At 42.3% G+C, this 17,577-nt stretch overlaps 2 protein-coding genes across 2 annotated transcripts in view; both read right to left on the bottom strand.

Annotated features, from left to right (window-relative positions):
* The window catches only part of LOC129194311 (hepatitis A virus cellular receptor 1 homolog), a 286,203-nt gene that overhangs the window by 209,114 nt on the left and 59,512 nt on the right, over positions 1-17,577 (bottom strand). The window lies entirely within an intron of this gene.
* On the bottom strand, positions 1,482-15,648 carry stpg4 (sperm-tail PG-rich repeat containing 4). The gene is made up of 7 exons (XM_054798411.1): positions 15,509-15,648; positions 15,335-15,391; positions 10,729-10,983; positions 7,766-7,830; positions 7,637-7,682; positions 2,112-2,216; positions 1,482-1,721 (listed from the first exon to the last, which is right to left on the bottom strand). The coding sequence occupies exons 1-7, from the start codon at positions 15,644-15,646 to the stop codon at positions 1,611-1,613; spliced, it is 777 nt and encodes a 258-aa protein (XP_054654386.1). The 5' UTR covers positions 15,647-15,648; the 3' UTR covers positions 1,482-1,610.

Raw genomic sequence — 17,577 nt, 5'->3', positions numbered from 1 at the left:
TCAGTCTTCCTCTTAAGTGTTTGCAAGTGGAAGTGATGCAAGCCTTGATGTGGACAGTATAATGCGCTGGACTGTTCATCTGGCAGTGAACACTTCAGTGATATCACGATGTGTTGCCACCCCCAGCTAAGTCCTAATTTATCATTCAGAACTCCCCTTGAAAACGAGCATATTTCATCGTAGTGTTATGTCTTTGCAGTCACTTTGCCTTAAAGCAGGCCTGTGCATAGTGCAGCCCGGGGGCCATTTGTTGTGGCTGTTTTTTTATTGCTTGTGCACATTCCAAAAATATACTTTAACAAGAAAACTTGAAAAAAACAACAACGATAGCAAAACTGGAAAAACCAGCAGCAATTTTACAAGAATAAAGTCAAAATATTAAGAGAAAAAAGTTGTAATCTAATGAGGAAAGTCGTAAGTCCTATTACATTGTTTTAGTAGCATACAGTCGAAATATTAAAGGAAGTTGTTATTTTTTTAAGTTGTAATATTATGAAGAACGAACAAAGCAACAAATAAAGTTGTAATTTTTGGAAAATGACAAATTATTGTAAATTGATTAACAATAATCAAGTCAAAATATTATGGGAATTAAGTCAGAATTACGAAAAGCAAATTAAAGTACTTGGGGAAAAAACCAACAGCAGAAATGAAAAAATATATATATAATTTTATGAAAATAAAGTCAAAACATTAAGACAAAAAAGTTGTAATCTAGCAACAATAAAAGGTGCAATTTTAGAAAACGTTGTAGATTATGGGAAACAAAATAAATTGACAAAAACAAATTCGACTGGGGGCAAAGTTATAATATTATGGGAATAAAGTCATCATATTACGAGAACAAAAATTTAGAACGATTATTAAGAAGAACCTTGAAACATTGAAATAAATGAAGAATAAAATGCTCACATAAACGGTAAGTGTTTGATACATGACTACACAGTAAGAAGTGCATGCAGTCCTATCAGTTAAAAAAGTGCTATTGCTCTTCCCTGTTGTCCAGTAATGCCATTTCTTCCCATCATTGCTGCATTCTCAGTCTAAAATCTCAACATTACTGGCTGTGTTTGGTTAGCCGAAAGAAAAAGACAAAGTATGCAGAGTAGGTAGCGATAAGAATAGCTGTTTTATTGTGTGCCACTGCCTTGGCCCATAATAGTGAATGCGTTATCTGAGGGAGCAGCATGCCACACTAAGCTATGTGCATGTGATGCATGGCTGAGCAGCATTCCTCCTCCTGAGTGCATCGCAGGGCAGAGATAGTAGGAAGACATAGCTGCCTGACTGCCAGCAACAGGGAGGAAGAGAAAGGAGCGAGAGCAGCAGAGAGAAGAGATGAAGGGTGAGAGCAACACCGGGAACATGTAGTTAAGTGGAATGAAGTACCCTTTGTTGCAGATAAGATCATTCTGCTTCCCTGGCTGCCATCACTGAAGATAATTCAGCACAGCAAATGTAGCCTATTATGCTGCTGGCAGACCAGAGAACCCGTGCAGAAAAACATGAGTCCAAGCATTAAGAGACTGCAGGTTTGGTGTATTCAGGAATGTACTTTTATTGGATAAAGAGAGCATCACTTGCATGGAATGTTCCTCTACGTAGTCACACTAGGGAGTGTGACGGAAAAGAAGGCTAAAGCGTGGCTCCACAGTGCGCTTGATGCTAAGGCGGTCACCTGACTTCCAGCGGGGTTCATGTGCCCCTGGCCCTGGGGTTATCTGGGTTATATAAAGACAACATCCACACACACGCCTTTATTACTAGTATTATTACCCTCACTGTCATTATTTCTGTTTTTTCACTATTATTATTTCTTTTAGCATTGGCAGAGGTACTGATGCCCTGTACAGTTGAGTAAATAAACATCCCCAGCCACTACATGAAGAAACACAAGTTTTCTAAGGATGTTAATGCACTAAATTGTCTCGTTCTATTCTTAGAGATGTGTGAATTTCTCTTGGAGATCAATAAAGTATCTATCTGCATGTGCGCATCCTATTGTGTTATGCTGCATGTTACAATGTCTTTAAAACGTACAAAATAAATCTCTACTTAAAACAACTTCACTAGCTTGTCTATAACAATGAAGGAAACAAGTATTTACTCACTGAATGCACGCTGTGAAGCCGTGGCAGCTTGGATTTGAAAGAGGAAGTGATGCCTTTTGCAGGTTTGCTTGGAGGATTGTAGACCCCAGGAGCAGGACCCTCCTTCTGAAGGAGTTACATGGTGTTCACGTTATTTACACAAAAACAACACAGTTCAGCCTGGTGTTGTGTACATGCCTCCTCACTCTGCTTTCTTCTTCTACAATTCTATTCTATTGATTTAACAATATGCTGATGGGGAAGGGCGTGTATGGCAGGAGCTCTGTTGAAGATACTGGACATTTGAACTATTTTGGTGCTTTCCTGACTATACTTCATGAACACAAGATCGGCACTGCTCGCTGAATCCCCCAACTTTAACTCGGATAGGCGAGAGGTGCAGATTGAAATAAACTAGTTACAAGTGTCCACACCTGCTAGCAAGTCAAGCTAACTGGCTAACTGCTAAAGTTCAAAACGGTTGCCTAGCAACAATGCCAAACACAAAGCAAAATGAAACTGGCTCTGGATCTACGGACTCAAAATCAGATTAAAAAAAAAAAACAACTCCAGGATTTCGAAGATTTTCTCAAGAAGAAGACACCAGAGATTACCCTATGGAAGAAAATAGAGCATCATGCAATGATACCAACAGTATGTACAGGATGATATCAAGGCACTATTGAAGGATAACGCTGCCTTTTGCACCACTCTTGAGGAAGAAAAAGAAGAAAAGGAAAATATCACTAGGCTAATTAAATTAAATTAAAAACTTAATTGACGAGATGGATTTGAATGCACGAATGAATGATGTGGTCCCCACAGGCCTCCAAATCACACCCAAGTCAAGAGATGTTCCTTCAATAAAGCAACAGATTGCTAACTTCCTACAATCAAAGGAGGTGGATGGAGATATCAACAGCATCGACATTTTTTGTCCCACTATATGGCAGAAACAACACCACACCTGTCATCAGCAAGTTCACCAACAGGGAATTCAAAACCGCACTGCTGAAACAGGGAAAGACGCTGAGAGGCACCAACGTCTCCATGAATGAGCATCTGACAAAACGCAATGCCGACATCGCCAAGAAAGCACGAGACTTGAGGAAGCAGGGAACGATTCAAAGCCTTGGAGCACCAATGTTAAAATCCTCATCAAACTAAATGGAGGTCCAGGTGAAGCAAGAGTGCTTGTTGTCCAAGATATCAGCGATCTGGATACATATTAAAGATACTAAGACAATAAGGATAATGGAGGATACAACCTACAAGAAAGAACCATGCAGCGGGAAAGACTACTGCACATTCAATAACAATGACCTCGATGTAACTGTTTCAAAGGCCAGCTGAATAAAGAAATAAAATGAGGAACTCATGTATCTACGTTCAGTCACACTCAGTGCAACACCAAAGACGGAGGATGTGGATATCAGCAGGGGAGGAAGGAAAGGATAAAAAGAAAGATATACTGTATATATGTGTGTATGTATGTATGTATGTATGTATGTATGTATGTATATGTGTGTTTGTATGTATACATACAGTATGTATGCATTAACAATTGATGTGATACAAAGAAGGGGAAAGATTAAATAAGATCTGCTTCTTCTTACTGCTTTTCGGACATGTGGAACTGTGTCTTGTAACATGAAGCATTCAATGTACACTGTATGCTTGTTCGAAATAAATGTAACCATAACCATAACCATATTCTATTCTCTTTCTGTCTCTATCCCACCCACCCAGTCAAGGCACAGCCACCCCACATTATGCCTCCGTGTTGTTCAAGGTTTCTTCTTGAGAGGGAGTTTTTCCTTGCCTCTGTCTCGCAAGTGGTTGTTCGTGTGGGGCTCTGTTGGTTTTCTTGAGGGCCGTTCCACTGAATCTGTGCCATTTGCTTCTTGTAACCCTTTCAAAATAAACATAGATTTCTGTCTTTTTTCAAGTCTGAATCTGATAATACACGCATTGAACTGCTCAAAATGTGTATTGGCCCTTCTCAGGCAACTGGATTTAATTTTTGTATAATTTCCTAAGACAAGATGGCTCATTTAAGTAACAGGAGTGAGTTTTTAGCAAATATATCAAATATAGCCACCTGGCATTTATACTAACAGCATGCTGACACTAAGCACATTACAGTGCAAATAACGTCCCAAAAATAATTTAGGGTAACAGAACTGCTGAAATATTAACCCTCCTTCCCAATTGTAGTTGAAATATCAAATATACTTAAAAATAAATGAGTGAATTGACTTTTAGAGGATCTGAATGATACAACTTCCTGTGGACCATGTGATTTGTAGAATATTCCAAACTTTTCAGAGGGTGCAATGTGTGACAGCAACAGGACTGGGTGAAGTTAGCATGAGGAAGCTAACAATGCACACAATGGGACACACCTATTTCGACTCTAAAGCCTTCTAAAAAACTTTCAACAACATTTTGTCATTTTATATACATGCTGTGACTATGCAGTAACAGGCACATTTATGATAAGATGTAATACTTACAGTATTTTGCCGTATTTTGTTCATTTTAAGCATTACCGGAATGTCTTTCTTGGGCGCATTGCTTTCACAGAGCCCCTAGCAACTAGCGCTTATCTCTTTTAGCCTGATATACGGAGGATAAGCTACAGGTTTTAGAAGATGAGACGAGAAGAAGAGCGAGTGAAACATCGGCGCAGACGGGGGGAGAAAGAGCCAAGAACGGCATGACTTGGTGGTGTAAACGTGGAGCCAAGACATGCCGACAGAAATCAAGTGTTTCTAATGCACTGAGTGACACACGGCGTTACCATGCATGGAAAGACTTTGCGTATACGACGAGGACATTGCTCCAAGAGACCGCATCACAATGAACGAAGAATTGTTAGCGTTATCAAACCCTACAGTGGCAGCAACTTTTTTCCACCTACCCAAAATCAACTGGAAAAGACACCCCAGGCCAGCTGGACCAGACGGACAACTGTCCATCGAGTAAGTCACCATGATATTGATTCTAATACATTGAGCCCACAGTGATTGATATCACAGCTATATACACACATACAATGCTGTCCTTTCATCCCTTCCTAAAAGATTCAGTCATTCAGCCTTCAACAAAAAAACAAGGCACAGCCACCTTGATTTCAGGTGGCTCCATCATTACATCTGGATGGGATGCTAACAAAGGCGATACCACCCAAACAACCATTGTTAGCAGGAAGAGACCCCACGCCACTGTATCCTAACGATCGTCATTTGACACCGAAAACATCCTTGTCTGGACCTGCCTCCTCCGTTAGAGGAAAAATAGACTGGAGCCCTATCTATACGGGAACATTCTTGGTATTTTTTTGGGTGGGTTGAAAAAAAGTCTCGTCCACACTGTGCCGGATTAGTATATTGTTGCATCCAGACGGGAATGCCCCACTGAGTGAAAACAATGTAATACACAAGGCACACCCACACACAGACGGAACCACGTGACACTCCAACCTACAGAAGAAGAAAGAACGCATGCGCATAAGTCCGCATAAGTCCGTCGTCTACGAAGTGGAATTACTTCTGTGAGTCATTATGGAGTATAACGTGACGCCGATGATCGATGGTCGATGACGTCGTTGTTCTCGTATTGCCAAGCCGACGTTTTCAGATTTTCCCACTCTGTAAGCTGTTTTCAAAAAATACCATTTCACCCAGAATGCCATGAGAGGCTGAAATGGTAAAATACTTTGCCGTTTTGACCTGAAAATGTTTCCTTGTGGATAGCCCCAGGATCTTGCACCAAGCTCTCACACTAGGGCAGTCCTATCTAGGCTGATTGTGAGCCTAGATGAGAGGCGATGAGAAGTTGTCTTCTAAGACAACCTGAACAGTCCAGTTGCAATCGATTCATTGCCCTGAGTATACGATGACCCGGATGAATGAGAATATTCACAGGCAAATCTAGCCACGCACAAACAAACCACGCAATGTGGGCTACTACAGATAACTTGTTTGTCTATTTGTAGTTGTTCATATACTTGTTCTTGTTTCCCAGTCAGTACAGATCGGTCCTATCACATTGTTTTGGTACCTCTCGACAGTGGCCTGATGCATTGTGATTGAGGCGCTGTGTCGCTACACTAGAAAAGTAGTTCTTTGGTGTTAGTTCCTACAACAACAATGTCGCTGTAGCTTGGTTAATATGCAGGTCACGTTATGTAAATGGAACATTGTTGCCGTTTTTTTTATTTTTTTTTTTTGAGGCGGAATAGCTGCGTCCCATTAAGTAGCTGCCTCATGCCAGCTGTTTTTCTCGCTTTAGGATCGTGGATGATGGGCAAAATTCCCCCAAAAAGTGCAGCTTTCCTGTAAGTGTAAATTTCAAAAAAAAAATTTTGTTGTTTTTAAGAAAATAAACTTAGTATAGTTGGGATAAGGAGTAACATACTGTATATATATGTACAAAATATATCACTGAATGATTATATTTCTAACTTTAATAATTGGAGATGGGTGTGTTCAAGGTAGTTTAAATGAATCTTTTAAATTGTATTTATTAAATATGCAATCGGATCAATGTGCAGGACACTTGTATGTATTTTACAGTTCATTTTATTGTGCATTTATACATTTTATTTCCTAGGGGAGAAAATGGCATGGATTCACTGGAATGGCTGTTGACTTTTTGCTTTTCACTTGCTCTCACTCACAGCCACAAATCTCGGTCATCATTTGTGTGCCGTGCAAAAACCACCCAGTCCCACACCACCTCTGATTTCAAACAAACCAGTGTCTTCCAGTCCCTGAACACAGGACATACATTCATATCCAGCCGCTGTGTGAAACAGACAGATGGAGGTGCCTTTTCCTCTATAGCGCTAATCAGAGGGATGGCAGCTACCATGAAATGCCATTTGATCCCACTTGCCCATTTACTTGATCCAGGCTGGACTGCTGGCTCCCAAAGGTGCTAATGCATGCGTATTTAATGGGAGCTGGTGGACAGATATGCCATGTACTGCCATTCTGGAACTATTATTGTGAGCTACAAGATCTGCCTATGATAGACTGTGATCATCACACTGTCCTGTAAGTTTGCCGCAGGATTTGTGTATGAGCTTAATCTTTGACAATGATCGTGTCTCGGAGTCACAATGACACTGATAACAGCAGAAAAATGCTCCCAACTCTGCAGTAATAACACCCTCGGGATTTCTTAGCGCCTTTCCTTCTGTGTCAACACTCGGCAGCTGCCAACAGGTCTCAAATATCTATCAGCTACAAGCATGGAGACACCGTTAAGGCTGCAACACTCTGCAATATGAGCCTAAGCTGACTCCCACGCGCCTTCAAATGGAGGAAATCTTACTATCAGACAGGCGGGGAGATCATTTTTCTTTGGCCCCTGTGGTTGTCATAACCTGCTCATGCACAACATATACCAGATACACATTACAGTAGAGCCCAACTTGTAACCAAAACCTACTGAAAGGATTTTGTAATGAAGCCTTTTTGTGGACAATGGAAAGAGTGATTAGTCCTAATAACGAGTCTTGGAGACCAGATACTTACTGGTGGAAAAGTGATCCTTTGTACTCTTGACCGAAACATCACATGGCTGCAAGTAGAGAAGACAACAAAAAATGATGAAAGAATGGATTCAACATTGTTTGCACCACTGATGTGAAGAACAGTGCTTACTTGCAGGGTATCTTCTCCACTGGTTTCACTGCCACATTGTAATGACAAGGCGAAGTGTCAATTTGCTGGCATGGGAAACAGACAGAGGCCTTCAAATATCTGTAGCAATATGGCAGTTATGGTTACACCTCTTGTCTGCCGGCTTATTTAACATTTTTGGGGTGGGGCTGCACTGTGGTTTGCACATCCGTCTCTTAGTCAGGAGATGTGGGTTCCAATCTCCACTGGAACATCTCTGCATGGAGTTTGTATGTTTTCCCTGTGTTTGCATGGCTTCCTCCCACGTCCCAAAAGAATGTTAAGTGGAGACATGTCCATATGTGTAAATGGTTGTTGTCTATACAGGTATGTGCCCTGTGATTGACTGGTGACCCTAATGAAGACATTAAGTGTTATATAGAGGTGCCTTTTGGTTACACTTCTATAGTATCTGTCACATCAAGATACAAGACAAGGCATGTGTTTCATGCACTGTTGATTTTTTTTTCAGTATTTGTCATGTCAACCAACTCATTTGGCTACACTCATTCATTCATTCTTATCGCTTATCCTGTTCTGGGTCACAGGTTGGCTGGAGCGAGCCTATCCCAGCTGATGTTACCCTGGATTGGTCGCCAGGGATGGTGAACACAGGCAATTGCCTGGGGTCCGAGATTTCCGGGGGCCCCAAACACCTCATAAAGACTGATTATTGAGTTTTTTCTTTGATTTAAAGTATTTATTACTGTTTTATTCTTAATTCACATGCGTAAAACTACATTAAAATGCGTAATCTATCATAATAATTTCGATTGCTCCTCCCCCCTTCTCATGCAATGGACTATACCACGTTACTGCATGTGCAGATTGATTCCGCAAGACCGGAGTGAGACAAATTTGTTGTTGTCAAAAACTAATGCGGAGTTACCCCAGCGGACTGGAGAGGGAGCGAGGGGAACAAACATTTAAAAAAAATCTAAACTAAGGTAGACAGCCAGAGGCTCTTGACAGTACTGCAGCTGAGAATAATGCAGTAGTTTTAGGGATGAAGCTGAGAGTGATGCTTTCCATCACAAAGATGTGAATTTGTAAAAACGTAAACGGAAATAAATAAAGTAACTTTTGACGGCACATTACAACAATGACTAAATACGCCTCTGCTGGTCGCCAATCTATATATTAACATATAGTATATAAAGAAGCAACCATTCACACTTACATTCACGCCTATAGGGAGTTTAGAGTCTCTTATTAAGCTAACATATCTACAGTAATGTATGTTTTTGGGATGTGGGAGGAAACTGGACAGGGACGTGCAGTGAGATTAATATAGATGGCTAATTAAGAGGAAAAGATAAAATAAGTAATACAATAATTCACTTTTGTTAAAAAAATAGTCTTCAAATATTTATTAGTCCCATTTAGTTATTCTTTTATTAACTGAAAATGCATGCACCCTATCCTTCTCCAGGAAAAGTTCTGATACTTGTAAAAGTCTGATCACCTGGTGAGCTAGGGTACTGTATATAATCCTCCATCTTGGCAGTCAAATTCATTCATTCATTCAGCAGAGCATAAAATATCTTTAATGGATTTGAATGTTTATGTTGAATGGATTTGACTTGTTGCTCTCCAGCTGGTGCTGCACTGCTTCTGTAAAAAAAAACGTTACGTTCTATGGAAGGACGGCTGTGAAAAGCACCTTCCAGCTCACTCACGCCCCCAGCCATTCAGGATGAGGTGAGTACTGCAGCGCCTCCGTGTATAACATTTATTTTATCGTGGGATTAGCAAGAATAATGATGTCACACAGGATGTAGAAATTCATGGTCAATAATAAATATTTCTTGGACATTATATTATTGGCAATATGCTGACAAACAGAAACTGGCACACACCATCTGCTATCCAGTTCACGCGCTGAAGTGTACGGAGATGGTAGGCAGGGCTAGTGGCAGCCTCATCTTAGGCTTTTGCCCTGTATTTGATCAGGAAATCTGCATATTCAGTGATTTTTACTCTTCTTCCGCTTATTCGAGGTCGGGTTGCGAGGGCAGCAGCTTAGGCAGGGCGACCTGAATTTCTCTCTCTCCGGCTACTTAATCCAGCTCCTCCTTCCCAGGCTAGTTGAGAGACACAGTCTCTCCAACGTGCCCTGGGTCTTCCCCGAGGCCCCATACGAGTTGAACGTGCCCTGAACACCTCGCCAGGGAGGCATCCTGACCAGATGCTCGAGCCACCTCATCTGGCTCCTCTCAATGCAGACAATCAGCGGTTGTACTCCAAGGTTCTCCCGGATGACAGCGCTTCTCATCTTATCACTAAGGGAGAGCCCAGCCAACCTACAGAGAAAACTCATTTCGGCCGCTTGTACCTGCAATCCTGTCCTTTCAGTCACTCAATGGACAAATATTAATATTTATTTTATAGTATCATTAGTCTTTTTATTTTTTCATCATGACATGGGAGGCAACACAGGCTTATAAGTATGCTTATATAATTATAATAAATGTAGATTTTTTGCAAGAACAGAACATCCTTGATTTTCACAGGGGTTACGATCCGGCACCACCAAGGAATGGTGAAAAACTGTGAGTATTTGACTAAAAATCTCTTCTAGTCTATTTTTGACACACAGCTCGCTCCTCCTCCCCCTCCAAGCCCTCCTGCTAGCTTCCTCCAATTTCGGATAAAAGTGACTGCTGTAATTATTAGATAAGATTCAGCTCCAGAACCCTCTCCTTCTCTCTTCAATTGCCATTGTTCACTCGCGGCTATAAAATGTATAGCTACTCATCACTAACGAATGATAATGTAAGATGATCCATGACTGTCGAAGCTAGTGCTTCCGTAGCCAAACAAGCTTGCGTATCATAACGCACAACAATGGTGCGTTCAAATACGTGTTCTGTTGTCATTTCATTATTTTACATATGAAATTTCACTAAACTGCCATGACAGCAGGCTATTCATATGAAACCTACCTTGTCTCGGATGCCCAGAGTGACAATGTCAGGCCGTGGACATGTCTTAAAAGAGTAGGACATCTTGCGCTTCAGAACCTCTTGGGTGGAGTCAGTTAGGTCGTATGCTCCAGGTAGCAACAGGTCCCCTTTTGGCAATCCCAAAATGTCACGTTTTCGACCGGTGCTTTTAAACCCATACGTCTTCCTGATGGAGTTCAGGTGTGCTTCCTCAATGAAGTCTCGGATGTAATAGACGCCAGGGTTTGGTGTATCCTAAACACGACACAAATTGTCAAACATTTGGGAGAGCCAGACTGATAGACCATTTTTCAGCATTGTCCTCATGTTATGTTTGAGCACTGCTTTTCTTATGTATGATGTTTTTGTGTTTGTATTTTTTGCAGGAAGCAGCTGATTGGCCCCTCTGGAGCATATACTGTAGATGGGTTCAGGTGTGCTTTGCTCTCTCTCTGCTCCCTGCTCTGCGCATGCTGTCCTCATCTGCTGCAGGCTCGTCGCCACCTCCTCATCCTGCTCCAGAACCATTCAGCTGCTTCTTGCTGGCTGCTGGCGTGACACTGAGCAGTAGCCTGGGTTCCTTTCTCGTTAGCTTTTGGTTTCTTGTTTGTCCTGGTTTTTTTGGATTAGGGTTTTAGTTGTTTTTTTTCTCTCATTTAGAGGCAGCAGTGAGGTGACAGGATGATCAGGACCTTTTCATCTCTTTTTTTAGTTGATCCATTAATCAACTTTGGTGACTTGACTTTCTCGTTTCATGCGTCCTCTTTATTTTTATTTTTCCAGCCATTAGGGCAGATAGTATTGTCGATCTAAATGCCCCTACGTGCTCAACATATTTGCTCTGCCAAGGAAAAGTGTGAGATACACTTCTCCTGTTATACAGAATTTAACTTTGATGTTTTGTTGTTATGCAAATTTGGAGTGGCCGGACCGGAGCAGGAGAGGATAGAGAAGAAGAGAAAAGAAAACAGTGAGGGGAGTGCGCTGATAAGAGGGGGACAAAAAAGAGAGAGACAAGGACAACAGCAACAACAACAATTACAACAACAATAACAAAACAGAAACAAACAGGACTACATCAGCACATGTCTGTGACGGCTATAAAGACCATGACGGAAAGGACAAAATAATATCAACAACCACAATGATAATACTGCATTGAAACAGTCATACCCATTAGTAGTAATCGTAGTAATGAAATTATTAACTATGATCAGAATGACAATAACTGTAATGCACATAATTTATAAAAACTATAATCATATCACACCGTCACTGTAATAAACCATCAACATAATAACACCCTGGTTAACTCAGTGAGTAATGTGGGGAAGTACGTATGTACTGTGAGTGTGCATATGTACGTGTGTACAGGTATCTCTGTATGTGTGCTAGTCTTCATGTATATAAAGCAGCACGAATGTGTGAGCGTGTAATTGTCACTGAGAATGCATGAAAGGAGAGGGACTGCCTCCCACCACCCAGCAAGCTCCGCTCCACACAGCCAGGCCGAGCCCCCACTGCCAGAAAGCCACCGGGCCCACAGGGGCAGGCAGCACAAAGATCAAGAGCCACCCACAGAGCCCTCCCCCCCGGGGAAGACCAGGACGGGGCCACAGAGAGGCAATCCCAACTAGAACAGGACGCCGGCAGGCCGGAGGACAGCCAACCCCCGAGACCGGCGAGAAGCACATACACACTGCTGTCGAGGCAAAGACGCAGACAGCGGCCCAGCAAAGCACAAAGACCAGCGGCGACAAACGCCCAAGAGCAGACCCCCGCCCGTCACCCACAGTCCCCACGAGCAGGACCAAGCCCCACCCAACCAGACAGCCCGGCCCGCCAGCAGCCACCACGGCGCAGCAACACCAAGCCACCATGGCGGCATGCAGGCTACCAGTAGCACGGGCACCACCCCCTGAAGACTGCCGACTCCCCCCCAAGTGCGCAGAAGTGCCCACGGCCCACGTCAGTCCAAGGGAAGCGCCACTAGCCGCCCCCCCTACAGTGGGCCCCTCACCTGCCCAGCCCCCTTAACCTCAAGTGTCTATTGTGCGATTTAAATTGAGGGGCGACAGAGTCAGAGGCATGCCAGGGGTAAAGGAGCCTCCGCAAGGCAACTCCACTCTCCCGCCACGCCCGACCGTAGACCACCCCCCAAAGTCCTATATGTATGTGAACTGATGCAGCGGAACGGGAAGGACGATGGCCCTACATGCCCACCCCCCAACACCGCCCGAGCGGGGGGAACTGAGGACACATGATCGACAGACCACACACCACAGTGCACCGCAAGCTACGGGCCGCAGGACACACCACAGGCCCTACCCGGCCCGCCAGGACGCCCAGTCCGGCCCACCCAAACCCCCAGAGACGGTACCCCCAGCACCCTCAACACAGAAGCCCCACCGGAGGCAGCGTCCACAATGCCACCCCCAAATTGCCAAACATCATGGACCAGCCACACGCCCCAAGACAGACCCGACTGCCAATAGAACAGCAGGAACCGCATCCATACGACACACACACCCACACAACTACGGCTGGCCAGGGAGCCACACCATAGCGACCACAAGAGAACCGGGCCCAACATAGAGCGGAGCACAGCCATACCCACGAAGCGGCAAGGAGGCACAGAAAAGCATCACACGACAGGGCCCACGAGAGGAGCGACCCCCCCACCGCCGGACGCCAAAGCACATGCCCCCGCCAGCCCTGCCCCCCGCCACACCGCAGACCAGCCATCACCCCACCTGCCGCCCATCCACCAACATACTCTTTAAATGTTATGTTCCCTGGATTCTAACAGCTGATGAAAGACCAAGCCATCCCTTCACAGACTGGGGCGCTGTTTTGCACCATAACCCTCAGGATCTTTAAGAAATGTTAAATCACTGCCTTACTGCATCCAACCTCAGCAACCATGGTGCGTTGTAAGAGGCCTTGCTTGTGCAGTTCCACAACAGAAAGTCTTTTTGCCTTTTCCATCAGGAGGTCATGACCATGTGACAGCAAATGACATGAAAGACAGATTTTTGCACAGATTTTGAGTTTTTAAAGCTGCAGTTAAAAAAAAAATTGCTAACACTATATTTACAATCTGGTTACAATCCACAACTGAAACCCCTAAGTATCCATCCATCCATTGTCACGTATGCTTGAGCCTATCCCAGCCGACTTAGGGCGAGAGGCGTGGTACAATCGCAGGGCACATTAAGACATACAGACTCCTGGCTGTGTGGCCAACATGCTAACCGCTCGGCCACCGTGCCTGAAGTAGATTAGTACAATTAAAGTAGTGGTGTCTGAACTTTTTCCTTTGAGGGCAGCATTCAAGACATTTTGTACATTAAAGATGGTAAAACCAACCCAATGTACGTCAACAAAGCTTTGTTGTAGGTGACAAAACTGATGTAGTTAACCAAAGGACGTGTTGTCAAAGATCAGAGGAACTGGACATAATATTGACATCATCTTAACTACAAGGAAATAAAAGACACAACTCACAAAGACTTGATGCAGATGAAATCAACAATGGATTCTTACAACACTACAATAAATGTCAACCAGACTCATAGAGCCACAGATAAATCAAGTGAGTGACATATTCACAACAATAACACAATAATAACATTCACTGATAGTGTGTTGTGATGAGTACAGTATACCACACACACACAAAAGGTATGCTGTTTGACTGGCAGTGATTGACACCGACAGATCGATAAGTGCGACAGATTGATAACTGCAAGATGTAAGCGGGCAGTGATCGCTGTTTAGCTAGCTTTGAAATTCGGCTTGAAAAGCCATATTATTATTCTAAGATTCAGACAAAATATAGTTTTCTCTCATGGATTCTTGACTTTTTGTTTATTTCCATCTGCGTCAGTGCGTGTGTTTTTGCCGGTGTGGCTTGAAGACAGATAGACGATGGTACAAGCACCCTCCGGTAATACACTCACTACTTTCCTTCATCCGAGGAGCAGCATCAAAACAACTGTCCTTGAAATGTTCCAAACACCAAACACAATAGCAAGGAATCTGACGCAGAGAATGACATTTTTCGGAAATGTGAACAGACATTGATCAAAGACCTATCACACAATCAGCGGGCGTAATGTCAAAAATATATACGACAACAACAGAAATTCAATACAAAATGCACCACAACAATATAAAAACAATGTATTGCATGGGTTGTTTTGGGAGGGTTCTTGATGAAATGTCACTTGCAGACTGGTTTCAGTGACAAAAAGTGCAAAAAGGGTAAATATTTCAACATTTGAGTGCAGGAAATATGCCTTTCAATGTTATTTTAGACGGTGAAAACAACAAGATGAACATGTTTTGGTGACATAAGAATTTCAATCTATATCCAGAAATTACTTATAAATTGTGCAATTACCTTTTATCAAATGTTTCATTTTAATTTGATCCTTTTAATTATTTTTATGTTATACTTATTATCATATTATATATGATTATGATCATTTTTGTTTTATGATTAAAACAAATTGGAAGTTGACCAGCCTGACGCAACAAACAGGCGTTAGAATTTAGAGATGGCGCTGTGTAAGCTGAGCCACGAAGCATGCGGCAGTACTACCTTCAGTCCTACCAGACACCACCGACTACGGTCGTGCAGGTCCGCATTGCCATCGGCCTGTAGATAAACAAACATACAATATAAGCCAAATACATTGCATTGTATCTACTATAATGACTTTAGTAAGGCAATGTTAAATGATTTGAGTGAATCTCACATGAATTAGGGTCTTACCTTATATGTTCTGTTACCGTTCCGAAATAGGTAGCCAACTTGAATTTGTTTGTCCATGAGGACCGATGCTGCACTGTGCTCATTGCAGTACCATTCACTATCTGGCTGCCTGGAGATCCAGTGACACCTTAGCACCATTAAAACTGTTACTATAGCAGCGACTCCTCTATCAATCAATTTTTCAACAAGCTGGTCCTGTTGGCGGAGAGCTAATTTTAGACTCTTTGGTTGGTGGGTTTGACTGAGAGCAAGACTATTGCAATTGCAGGCCAAGGCCCAGAGTGCAGTGCAAGACATGCCTATTCACTTAGCCTCATAAAATGCTTTCAATGACACTGTAAAAACTATGTTGAATGATGCTTTGTGTAAAAATGCCTTTAGATGTTTCACAAGTAAATTGGCACACAATATGACTAATATTTCTAATGAACTTTTTATAGGCATGAAATAATAACACTACTGTATTCATGTGTATCGTTTAGAATTACAGTTGCAGTCACTCATCGGATGCTTGGATAATATTGAAAAACAATGCAACTGTCAGCGGGATTTTGGATCAACATTTACAATAAAAGTGATTGTTGTAATTATTAGAGTCCCCTTCTCACTTTAATTCACTTGCATGCCTCACACACTTACTAAACACATTTAAAGTATAAAATGTACAGTATAAGGCAGAGGGGTCTTCAATTACAATTTTAAGCAAGCCATGGTTCTCTCATTCACTTCTCGGAAAGTACACAAACGATTTCATTGGCCCATTTTGAGTGTCATCACAGCGTTTCCCATCACGTAACCGTAATAACTGAAGTAATTGCGCTCGCAATTACCATGATTAAATGTTAGTATTATTATAATATAGTTCCCATTCACTTTAACTGATCGTGGATCCGTAAAGGGCCATCGCTGGGTCCGTATCCGGAGCGAGGTCCGCCATTTGGTGACGGCTGGTATAGGTACTACCTACACATTTTATTGTGGTGACTCGTATCCCAGCACACAACTATGGTGCATTCAAGGGCCGCCGAACAAAGTGTGAAATCTCAGTGTTAAAGTATTGTCAGTGAAGCATAAAGACTTAAACGTAACATAAACCAACCTGTGGGCTTTGTAACAGTAGTACATGTATGTTGCACATTTTACCTGTGCAGTCGTCCTTCGCTACATCGCGGTTCAAGTATTGCTCCCTCACTCTATTGTGGTTTTTCAAAAATTAACAAATTTGGACTAAGTTAGTGCAAAAATATTGAAATACAAATTATATGTAGTATTCTGGTCACTAGGCGTCAGTAATGATACAAAACATTGATGAGACATGACATTACATCACATTATTGTTACACTGCATGTAGTCAGCCATGGCATGTCCGTCATGATAAGAGTGAGAAGAAGTTCTACCTCCTATTCCGTGTGAAGGCGTAAGTTTTTGGCTTCTTATTTTGACTTTCTTCCCCACTTTGGAGGCTACTCGTTAGCTCACTAGCATGCTATGCAGCCATGGCTGCATGTTGTGTCCCTTCAGTGATCCCAAGCCTTTGCATGAGCAATGTGGTGTAAACAAAGAATGAGTGTAAAGGTGACTGTAGGGTGTTATTTCATGTCAATATGGCTCTAAGAATGTAAAAAAACGTATTTAAAAAGTCATGAACATGTTTTCTATGCGCTAACTGCAAAAATATTCAATTTTTTAACATTGAATCCTACTTTGCGGAAACAAACTTACCGCAGTTGGGTCTGGAACCAATTAACTGCAATTAACGAGGGAGGATTGTATTATCATGTATTTATAAACGATTACTCACTTAGGGTGAACAAAATGTGTTTTCTACGGAAGAATTGCCTTTTTTCTGAGAAAAAAAAGTGTAAAAAACCTTCTTGCCAAAAATCTGCGAATTTGCGCGGATCCGTTTTGCCCATTGTCTTGACTTGGTTCTGGTGAAGTTGGTCGTGCCTCAAACATTAACACAAGTCTGTCAAAATTCAATAATAGCAATAATTTACTGTTTTATTCTATGGTTGGCGGAATAGTAATAAATAAAATTATGTGATCCCCACATATTGGCAATTTT

The sequence above is a fragment of the Dunckerocampus dactyliophorus genome, chromosome 14, assembly GCF_027744805.1.
Source record: "Dunckerocampus dactyliophorus isolate RoL2022-P2 chromosome 14, RoL_Ddac_1.1, whole genome shotgun sequence".
NCBI lineage: Eukaryota > Metazoa > Chordata > Actinopteri > Syngnathiformes > Syngnathidae > Dunckerocampus > Dunckerocampus dactyliophorus.
The sequence above is the reverse complement of the archived record's forward strand: the minus strand, read 5'-3'. Positions and strand labels throughout refer to the sequence as shown.

What these genes read in the sequence shown, in the direction of transcription:
- stpg4 (XM_054798411.1), bottom strand. Translation starts at nt 15,646, where the DNA reads ATGGTGCTAAGGTGTCACTGGATCTCCAGGCAGCCAGATAGTGAATGG. An exon ending in AAAGGATCACTTTTCCACCA is followed by an intron (nt 2,217 to 7,636) that starts GTAAGTATCTGG and finishes TAACTCCTTCAG; the next exon opens with AAGGAGGGTCCTGCTCCTGG. An exon ending in GGCTTCACAGCGTGCATTCA is followed by an intron (nt 1,722 to 2,111) that starts GTGAGTAAATAC and finishes TATATAACCCAG; the next exon opens with ATAACCCCAGGGCCAGGGGC.